The sequence below is a fragment of the Nilaparvata lugens genome, chromosome 1 (genome assembly GCF_014356525.2).
Source record: "Nilaparvata lugens isolate BPH chromosome 1, ASM1435652v1, whole genome shotgun sequence".
Lineage (NCBI taxonomy): Eukaryota > Metazoa > Arthropoda > Insecta > Hemiptera > Delphacidae > Nilaparvata > Nilaparvata lugens.
In genome coordinates, this window is record NC_052504.1 from 20,355,588 (window position 1) to 20,367,096 (window position 11,509).

General features: G+C 32.5%; 1 protein-coding gene across 2 annotated transcripts; it reads right to left on the bottom strand.

Moving 5' to 3' along the window:
• Nucleotides 1-438: 438 nt before the first annotated feature.
• LOC120349955 (corepressor interacting with RBPJ 1-like) lies at nt 439-11,280 on the bottom strand. Of its 2 annotated transcripts, XM_039421569.1 has the most exons (7): nt 10,723-11,280; nt 9,585-9,645; nt 8,836-8,939; nt 8,083-8,160; nt 7,401-7,559; nt 3,791-3,974; nt 439-921 (listed from the first exon to the last, which is right to left on the bottom strand). In XM_039421569.1, exons 1-7 carry the CDS (start codon nt 10,831-10,833, stop codon nt 911-913), a joined length of 708 nt encoding a protein of 235 aa, XP_039277503.1. In that variant the 5' UTR covers nt 10,834-11,280; the 3' UTR covers nt 439-910. The 2 variants fall into 2 exon arrangements, with proteins under 2 accessions (XP_039277503.1, XP_039277497.1); XM_039421563.1 differs by lacking the exon at nt 439-921 and having other exon boundaries at nt 3,473-3,974.
• Between the last annotated feature and the right edge of the window lie 229 nt (nt 11,281-11,509).

The following is an 11,509-nucleotide window of genomic DNA, read 5'->3' on the forward strand; positions in this document are numbered from 1 at the left end:
TGACAATATCGTTATTGTTCCACCTTTGTTTTTAGAACGTTAAAACTAATGAAAATAAATTTTAATAAACCCCATTAATTTCAATTTATTCAATAAAATGTTAAAAATTTTATCAAGAATGAAATTCTTCAATCTTATCAATAGAATTCTTCTATTGAAAAACGAAGTAACAATCTTCAGATTCACATTCAGAATTTTGACTGAAATATTACCATAATTATATTGTATGTTGTAAACTATGACTATGAAAAATAAAACTGACAAGATTATTGACAAGCTTTTGACTGACAACTCCGTTTTGATTTTGAATGTTTAGAATTGAAAATATATAATTGAATCTACATTTCTCTCATGTTGGTTATTATGAGTAATATTATATATGAATATTAAAATTTATTTATGTTTAGAATTGATATAAATATATGTACATCTCGGTGGAATAAAATTATTGTGAATTCTGAACAAGACGATAACTATGGGAAAGAGAATAACCCAAATATAATTTCATTTGAATTTAAATATGTAATTCATTTTAATTTGTAGGCTCAAAGTGAAGAAAGATTATTCTCATGTAGAAATGTGGAAATCCACAATAGTCCAATAGTTCTATAATAAAATATAGTCCCGCGGTCTAAGTGAATTTCTACAACATTATTCGACAGGAGAATTGCCCATGGGGGGTTATGACACACACCTAACGGTCTGTAGCCTCAGTACACTCATTGTCAGATTTGCTGAGCTCTTTGGTCAATAACAAAATATTAGTCCTGTGAGCTACAATACAAACTGTCACTCGAGTCGCTGAAGTACACACCCAACGGTCTGTTCTTCACAACGAGGTAGTAGCTTCACGCACCTCTGTGCACCTCTCCTTTGAATAAATGCTCTCATTAAAATAACTTAATTCAATCTATTTGAAGCCTGCAAAAAATATGTTTGATATTATTTTATGTTTTACTAAGATTGTTTGAAACCTATAAGAAAATACATTCTCTTAGAAAATCGTCATTGTTTATTATAAACAAGTGCTAAAAAACTGCAGTGTCGAAGTATTATTTTTGGAGTGTCATACCCACATGAGCCCTTGGTTTGTGCGTTGGTAACATAAGGGATGACGACTACGTTCTAGGCAGTAGGGACCGACAGTTCAATCTTTGAAAGAGGAAGTGGCCGGAAGTTGTTAAAATTTTCTCCTTCAACAGGGATCAAACATATTATAGATTTTACAACCAGCGATTAAGGCTGTGCAAAAGGCTTTTTTTTTCATTTATATACTGTGCTATCAAGCTATCAAAATAAAATAAAACAATTCTCAGGAGAACATTTTTTTCCTATCATTGCTTTTTGAGATATGAGCGCATGAAGTTTAAATTTTTGTGACATCATTAGAAATTCGGTAAGAGATAAATTCATGGAACTCTAAGGATATATTCTTCATGATAGCCTATTGTTGATTGAATAAAACAAAAATTTCCTAAAAATATCAATTTTTGAGAAAATTATTCAGTTTACTAAAAATGACCAAAACAAAAACTTTTGTTGAATTATGGGTTTTTTATAGGAAACAAAAATTTCCTAAAAATATCAATTTTTGAGAAAATTATTCAATTTACTAAAAATGACCAAAACAAAAACTTTTGTTGAATTATGGGTCAATATTGGAAGAATAAGACGTTGATGTTGTCAATACCACTATATTTGTTCAAAATCTATTCAAATTACAGAAACAGGTTTCATGGCAGTCTCTTTAATTTAAATCGATTTTGATCAAATATAGTGGTATTGACAACATCAACGTCTTATTCTTTCAATTATGGAGAAATACTACAACATCTCTTCCCATACAATCAAAATAACGAAGAAAAATTCATCTATTTAAAATCTTCTTGACTTTTGGTGATACATTCTTTTGGTTCCGGACACAATGGTTATGAACAAAAAGCATAACTTGTACTATTATTTTTCTTCAAAAAAAAAGCTATTTCAGACCTCTTGGGAATTTCTTTTTTCAGGACTGCATCACCAAAGTGGGATATGACAATTTTTTGTTCTTCACTTGTCCATCTTTTTTTCTTCATCATTCTGAATCTTCTGTTACCCACACTCTCATCACTCTCATCGCCTGATACTTCGAGGAGAGTAGAAGGCTCATCGATTTTATGCTCTTCAATACCGGTAATTGAAGTGTCATCACCCGCCAAATCATTGCCTTCGCTCACATGCCCCATCTCTGGATGTTGGTCACCTCTCATGATCCTGTCCAGGATTGGGCAGACCATAATTTTCTGCAGCACTCCCAGAGGCAGATCATAGTGCTTCTTGTGCACTGACAGAGTGTGCCCCAAAGTGCTAGCGAGAAAATCCTGGTACTGAGGATGATTTGAATGCATGCGGCTGAATGTTGCCGCCTGGTGCCTCAAACCATTTCCGGTCATGTGCTCTGGCTTTTTAAGATGCACATTCTTCTTTATCAAACTTTCCACTGCATTTATATAATTATTATTGGACAACATGAAGAGAATGTCATTGGTGATCCCAACATCGCTCCTATACTTCAGCAAAGTATCCAGTGCACTTTTCATGATGGGTAACATGACAATCGGAACAATTTCCAAATTTTTCCCTGGTACATAAAATATATGGAATATCTTACAAGCTTCTAGCTCATCTCTACTGAGACCCACATTGCTTACCATATCGAGCAGTTCATCATGCTTGTCTAAGTTATTGAAGTGCCTGATACGTGCATTTTTAAAATCAACAGGTCTCCTCCTTATCAACAACATGATATGGGTGACCAAAACATGCGTTAGAGTGTCAAAGATCTCATTTTTATTAACAATTTCTTACAACTTGGCTGTCAAAATTCTATATTGACTCCAAGTAGGCAGCAAGAGTCATGATGTCTTTCTCTAGTGCAACTTTGTCATTTCTATCGGCTCGGGCAATTTTTTTACTCTTCGTGCAAAGTCTGCCAATTCTGTTCTTCCAGTGATTCTTCATGCTGTTCAAGAAGTCTTCAACCTGTGTAACTAAATTTCTGGTTCCTGAAGCTCCTCCCTCATAATATTTTCTTGTCTCTTCTTTGAGAAAGATTCGAGCACTATCATTCAAGGGCTGGCTCAATCTGTAGGCTATTGAATGGGTTCTTATATCCCCTCTACTTTTCTCATAACCAGCCAAGTTCAGAGCCGCATTCACAATTGAATCGAAATATTTCGGATTCATGCACATTTTGAGATCAGTTATCTGAGGCTCAATAGCTTTTATTTCAATTAATAGCCTTGCCAAGTCTCTCATCTCTCTGATTACATAATTTTTGGAAGATTGTTCTCGCCGACTGTGGTGGAAGTCATCAACAAATTTCATAATAAGTTCATCTTCCATTGCTGCTTCCGTAATCTTGTCCATCACCATTCCATTCAAAATTTCCTTTTGGAACACTTCGGAAACAAAACTCTGTTTTATAGGCAGTGTGGAGTGTTTTTTGATCGCTTTTATGGATCCTCCAGGCTCATTGTTGGCTCCCGGGGCATTAAAATTGGCACATCTCTTGAGGTGGACTGGGAGCTTATCTCTGCGATAAACACCATTACAATGTGTGCATTCCACATTCCCAATTCCTGAAGTTTTTGTTCTCTTCTTCACGAGAACAATATTCTTCCCATCTGATTTTGATCGATTGTAAATTGCATTCCATCTCTTTCTGATTGAGTCTGTCAACTTTGTTTTTTCAATCTTTTCTCAGTGCTTGAGAAATTTTCAGCAGAGAGAATTAACAGAGATTTACCTTCAGGCTTATCAGGATGCGTTTTCTGCAGGTGCTCACCAAACTTCTTTACCATTTTCTCACAATACAAGCAGTAGTTCTGCTTACGCTCAATTTTTTTGTTTGGTGTATCGGTACCGGTGGTGGCTGTAGTGGTAGTGGTGGTGGTGGTGGTAGTGGTGGGGCTTGTGGTGGTTGAAGAAGACTGAAATAAATAAAAAAATCAGATTAACAAGATATTATTTGTTGATTCATATATTGATTCATCTATTGGACGATTGAGGGCTATTCGATTAAATCGAACATAATAAGATTCATACTAAAGCTCGGGCAAATGAGACCAAAGAGGGTATAGCTCTTAAAAAGTAAAACATAGTTGAGAATGATTTCAATCAATTTTTGCCATCTATATCTGGGCCAATAATCTATAATACAATAGAAAAAAGAATTATTGGCTTATAAATTATACTGCATAGGAAATACACGAATGACGCATCATCACGTCTGAACTATTGAATATATTAACTTTTGCATAAGATTCTTAATTGACCTAGAATGGTTATAGGCCTTTTTTCATGTTTGTTAATCGAATAATATTATTATATAATCAACTGAAACAAATTCATGATTCAATTTGTGATACAAAATTAGCCTAACTAAAGATAAGAGGCCCATCAAATCCCTTTTCTATTGTAAATTATTACAGTTGTTAATACTTTCAATAAACGCATGGAGCTATAAAACTAAATTCAATTTATTTCTGCTTTAAACAGATCCATGCGGAGCACTGGTTAACAGCTAGTATTAAATAAAAATATTGTATTACGTTGCGACGGTTTCTAATAATGGAGTTATACAAAAAGCACATACCCTAGGAAGTTTCCAACAAATATATTGGTCCTGAAAGCATTATCCTTCAGAATGTCAGGATATAGATTCTGATTATTTTCAATGGTGAAGTAAAGATTGGCCCTTTAATGATAATAAGATGAGGGTATTTATTCATGATCCAATGAGCTTTTATAAGATTCAAAGTTTTTTTCTGATTTTTTCAACTTGAAGATACGGAATTTTAACAAGCAATATAGCTCATTCAACTCAGCTCTTCAAGATGGTCTAGATTCGTGTATTATATCGAATTATGCCAAGCCATGGGAATTTCATCACAGGAATTCCTCCTATGCAATTAGAAAATGACTATTTTCGTTTTCAAGTACGCCAATCTTGCCTCTGTTAATTGAAAAACTAAAATATAAAGTAGCACACAGGATACAATTCTCAAGAAGCTCCTTCACACTCAAACACAATCATCTAACAAACAATATACCTGGTATATTTTCTTCAAATTAGAAAGTGATGACTGTGATAGGTTCTACCACAGAATACAAGTATTATAGAAGTTTTCTATAATATAAGTTATATTATAGAAGTTTTCTCTGGTTCTACATTGGGCAAATGGGTACTTCATTCACTACAAGATTCCAAAAACACAATAGAGACAACAAACACTCAAACATTTCAATTTTACAGAACACATAATCATATCCCACGTTATATCCTGGTTCAGTTCCACTCTAAAGTGTCCGGGGAAGGACGATAGAAAACAAAACAGTTGTAAGTGATTTATTACACTATTAAAAGTGAATTTAATTTTGTGTAATTAGTTGCAAAAGAATGAAGGGTATTTTTATGTATCTTGGGACCACTTTCATCATTAAATGCTTTTAAGATAGGCGTACTTGGAAGCAGAAAACAGCCTTCTTCTCTGTGTACTGTATGGGAAACCGATTGTAATTGGAAATGGTGAAACCATCTGTGATAAAATGTTCTTTGAACACAAGATACGTTCCTATAGTCTGTATAAAATAGGTTGTAGCTTTTTTCTCCATCCGAAAAAAATTACATTGTTGCAAAATCGTATAAAATAGCAACTTTCTCTGATTTCCAATTTGACGTCAGAATTGTTCAATGCATCATTATTTCAACAGTTACATGAAAAATTATTATCTCTAAATTCATATGATTGATAAACTAACAATTTATAACAATTCTAACTATAATGTGTATAAAATAAGTTGAGACTTGGCCCTTCATTAGAAGAAATTACAGGGTTGCCAAATCGTGTAATATTGCAACTTTCTCAAATTCCCAATTTAATTTCATAATTGGATATAGAATATCATCCCCAATATCCCGGTAGTACTAGAAACGTTTGAAGGATTAAAAAGGAAATTAAACTCTTTTGTTGAAATTGGAAACATCGCAAAAATTTGTTTTTCTTTTGAATATCACTTCCCTCAGAATCATGGGGCGTCGTAATGCGTAGGACTTTTATATCAAAATAACGGGAAGAATGTCTCCTTTCTATTGATGTCTGGATCATTTTCATCCAAACTATAGTTTTTCTTCAGTTAATGATTATGTTTTATTTATTTTTATTTATTTACGGTATTCGTGGACAAAATCACAAATCATATAAATATGATTAGGAAGGAATAACAGGCTTGGCCCAAATCTATTCCATTCCCAAATTTTGATAAATTAATAACATGTCCAAAAAATAGGTTATGTTTCTACTGTAAAACGTTCAAGTTCAATTTTCGTCCAAAAATAAATACATGCTGAACATTTTAAATTTATAGAAATTGAAACACCAAACTATACTTAAATATAACACTTAATTATCACTTTATATTGAATTAATCAAGTTATTTTAAAAAATATGTTTGTCAATGTCGAGACATTTCGAGCAGAAAACATGAAATAATGACGCATTAAAAAATTAATGATAAACGTAACGTTAGTTTAGTCCTGGAGCAAATTATAAAACTCACATTGTCAGGATGCTCCATTGACTTTTGAAGTTTTGAAATTTTGAAATTTATCGGTTGAGTCTTCTTCCTTTGCTTTTCTTCCCACTTATGATTTCCAGCTTTCTGTCACTCTTACATTCTTGAATTTTTTTTTGAAATTTCAAGTTTTCTGCTCGAAATTTCTCGACATTAACGAACATAATCATCAATTGAGAATAACTTGAGGTCGGATAAGAATGATCCAGACACCAAGAAAGGAGATATTCTTCCCGTTATTTTGATATAAAATTCTTACGCATTACGATGCCCCATGATTCTGAGAAAAGTGACATTATTCAAAAGAAAACAAGCTTTTGTGATGTTTCCAATTTCATCAAAAAAGTTCAATTTCCTTTTAACCCTTCAATCCTGAAACGTTTTTAGAACTATTGGGATGATATTTTACATCCAACTCTGACATTAAATTGGGAATTTAAGAACGTTGCAATATTACACGATTTGGCAACTGTGTATGCCTAATTTCTTCTGATAGAGGGCCAAGTCTCAACTTATTTTATTCACACTATAGTTAGAATTGTTATAAATTGTTAGTTTATCAATTATATGAATTTAGAGATAATAATTTCTCATGTAACTGTTGAAATAATGATGCATTGACTTATTTTATACAAACTATAGTTAGAATAGGGATCGATTCACAGCAATTATATAAATTTAAAGAGAATAATTTCTCATGTAACTGTTAAAATAATGAAACATTAGAAAATAAATTATAAACGTAGCGTTAGTTTAGTCCTGGAGCAAATTATAAAACTCACATTGTCAGGACTTTCCATTGACTTTTGAAGTTTTGAAATTCGTCGGTTGAGTCTTCTTCCTTTGCTTTTCTTCCCACTTCTGATTGCCAGCTTTCTGTCACTCTTACATTCTTGAATCTTTTTTTGAATGTTTTGTATTTCAGTAGATTGAGAATTCTTCTGGAAAGAGAATCAATATATAGTAGGCAATCAAATCAACTAATTTTTTGTCGATGAATAGTAGTAATAAAAGACTCTCTTCACTCTTGAGCCATAAAAGATTGTTCCAATCTATTATAAACAATAATAGTCTGTTTGCACGACACTAGTGCCCGGCTCAAGCATGGAGATTGCCTGCTCAAAAAATGAAGATAACTCCTAAGCTACGATTCCATCATAGTAAAAAGATTCAAAATATTGCTGCGGACATCCACGTACATACAAAATTTGATTCATTTGAAGATTCCAAAAATCAAAACTTATAACAGTTCATCTCAGACTTGAGGATATTATTCCAGTATATTTTCCAATTTATCATTTAATTTTTCTCATTTTTATACATTGCATTCTAAATTGATATTATTCAATCCATAGAAAAATTGAAACATCAAAAATGAAAACAAAAATAGGACAGTAGCCTACACAGTTCTACAATTAGAATTATTTTCTGATAAGCATCTTTAGTCCACAGGAGAGAACTTACGTCATCAGTTTCCATCTCTTCGTTTAGGAACAACTTTCTTTTGAAAGAAGGTTTGGAATTTCCATCCATCTCATCGAACTGGAATAGTGCAAAACGAAAAAAAATGTTAAATTTGGTCGTGACTAGAAAAAGTAGTCAGTATCTTACGAGTAGGTGGAAGGACATGGTGGAATATGACAGACGAAAAAAATAGCATTAGGTTGTGCTGCATTAAAAATACCACCTCTTGAGTGGAAATTCTTATCAGTGAGTATAGAATGTATATTACCTATATTACATTCTATACTCACTGATTCTTGTCTCATTCAGGTTGATACATGCATCCATGCAAAAATAAATGACGATTGAAAAGTGTTGAACATCTATTAACTCGTCTATAAAAGCGCCACTGCAATGTTGACATTCAGAAACATACAGTATATAATAACTAATTTAACAAGCTAGCCAATCTCAACTCGTCGTTTGAATTCGACTAAATGTGTTAACACAATAGTTACATTTTTCTGATTTGTTTTTACTTATTGCAAATATTCTAGTATTAATAGTAATGTTGAAAAAATAATGTATTATTATCGGATTCTGAACTATCCTGGAAGTTTCAAGTCTCTGGCTAGTTGGGAAGGTGTCGAAAATTGCGTTTACTAAATACCTCTGTTACAGACAGACAGACAAGAACGAAAGTGAGTTCATTAAAATGTTGTAAGCAACAAAAGTTTACAAACATAAATATTTTTGATAAACAATTTGACTCACATCATCATCATCATCAAAAATTATATTTTCCAAAACTGCAGCTTCTTTAATCTGCTCTTCAGTTATAGGTGAAGACATAGGTACAGCCAATGGAATTGTAGAATCTGTAGCACACAAAATACAGCATAAATCGTTTATAGAATTCTTATTTTATTCACTCGATCTCAAACAGGCTAATTCAAATACTTTATTACATTTAAATAATGACAAGGTACAATGCACATACTGTACGGCAAAATGAATGGAGCACTTCAGTACCTGAATTTTCCTATACGGTATAGGATCTTCTAGAGCACTACAGTATGTTTTGCCTCAGTCCCTCACTAAGCGCCATAGCTCCTTTCTATGGAAAGTGATTGGCCATTCTTCAAAGACTAATCTTGCATTATCAACAGCTTTGCTGAAGCATGAACGGTTGGGAATAAAAAGGTTGAGTTTTCTCATTTTTATGATCGAAATAGCTCTCCACACTCCTGATCTTCATTTTTGAGCTGAAAACCTCAAGTTTCAATGCATACATATAAGTGTGAGCTTATCAATGTAAACATATTCAATACTTGAAGATAATTTATTTCTTAGAGTTCTATATAGTTAACTGAAACTGATTAGCATCCTGATTATCCCAAATTCGAATTTTGGCATGATTTTTTCTCTATTTCATATAGTTTTACTTATTATTAAAATGACTTGAGTCCATGTGAGGAACACTCCTCATTGAAAAATATGGGAAATTGTAACTTTTCACCTACCTTTAAGTGATGATGGTGACCAATTAGGGTCTTTGTCAGTGTCATAAACTTCTTCAGATTCCTGAAAAAGACAGAAAATTAAAATTTGTAATTTATTGCGTTAGGAAATAAATTTAAGAAAGTATAAATAGATTGTACAATAGTATAATAACCGTATAACAGTATAAACCCCCCAATATGTCGGATGTGATGGCCATGTAACAATAAATTATTTATATAATTAATAGTAAATTGATAAAAATTTGGAAGGTGCCGAATAGTACCTATTAATTTATATAATATCGATAGTAATATTATCAACAATTATTTCATTATACAATTCTACCAAATTACATCAATAATTGAAAGTACCGTAACTCTTGAAGTACTGTATCAACAATTATTCATGAAGTTATTCAATTTATATGAGAGTTGATGGATTAATAGCCACATTTGATAAAAATTTGGAAGGTGCCGAATAGTACCTATTAATTTATATAATATCGATAGTAATATTATCAACAATTATTTCATTATACAATTCTACCAAATTACATCAATAATTGAAAGTACCGTAACTCTTGAAGTACTGTATCAACAATTATTCATGAAGTTATTCAATTTATATGAGAGTTGATGGATTAATAGCCACATGTGAAGATAATAAAACTTTTTTACTAGACTGATAGAACGCTCTGCAAATTTATGATAAATTATTATTGATATATCAATTCACTTTTAAATCGTCAATATAACTTCTACCAAAACATTAGAATTCTCCATCATGTAATCAAGTACCTAATTCATTAAAAACTTACTTGATTAAAAGGTACCTATTTTAAAGGCTTGTTGTACAATCTGCATTGTGTCTGCATTGAACACATTATGAATTTAACACAATTACAATACTATTAACAATAGTATGAATTTAAGAATAAAGAAGAAGAGATGAATATGAAAAAGATTGTCCATTCGTTTGCACAATGAACTTCATGGAATGGTCATCAAGTAGTACTAGTCTATTAATCTTGATTAAATGTGTGGTTGCAACTTACATTGCGCGATAACACATTTCGTCCATATCTCACAAATTATTATTGTACGAATATTCACTAAAAAATTATCTACTCCATATGTAAATTTGTCTCAATACTCTCACCTCATCACTGTTGTAAGTCGATTTCACGCCCGTGCAATTTCTATTTGAAATGTGGACAAGAAATTGGCTCCTGCCATGAAATGTGGCATCACAGTTTTCGCATTGAAACATGCTGGTTCCTCTCGCTTTATAATATTATAATTTGGATTTATAATAAAAATGTACCTATGGTATTAAAATAAAGCTAGAATATAAGAGAGAAAGTAAGAAAGGAAGATCGGAACTTGAACTATTGAAAGGGAAAACACAGGAAAAACTCCGTGAAGTAACAAAATCCAATCATCCATACAGTTCAATACTAACTGCAAATAACCAACTTACAAGTATTGGAACCCGCCAGTTTATCGCTGCCAGACTAAAAGGAATTTGTTAAGTAAATAATAGACTCCAGGGGCCGTGATTCCGAACGCTATAACGAATTCAAACTGATATGTAGAGAGCTGCGTTTTATCACAAAGTAGGATAGTCCAGGCGCTGGCTTACATTGAGCATACATGAGAGAGGCAGAGAATTTGACTTCGGATTATTGTTAGGGGGTCTTTAGTGTATATGAAACTCGATGTCGTCACGTCCCAGGGTGGTCGACAGCTTGTGGGGGAGGGGGGTAAGTTGTAAAAAACGCGCGTTTATAAAATCGCCTGTCCTGCAGTTACTATTCATGGCACAGCTTTTAATTTTTTCTCAATATTATGTACACATAACTGGCTTTCAATGTGGTCCTATACATTTTTGCGATAAACCGCATAGTTTTTCCGTAAAAAATAAAATATCTCGAAAAATGTATTTT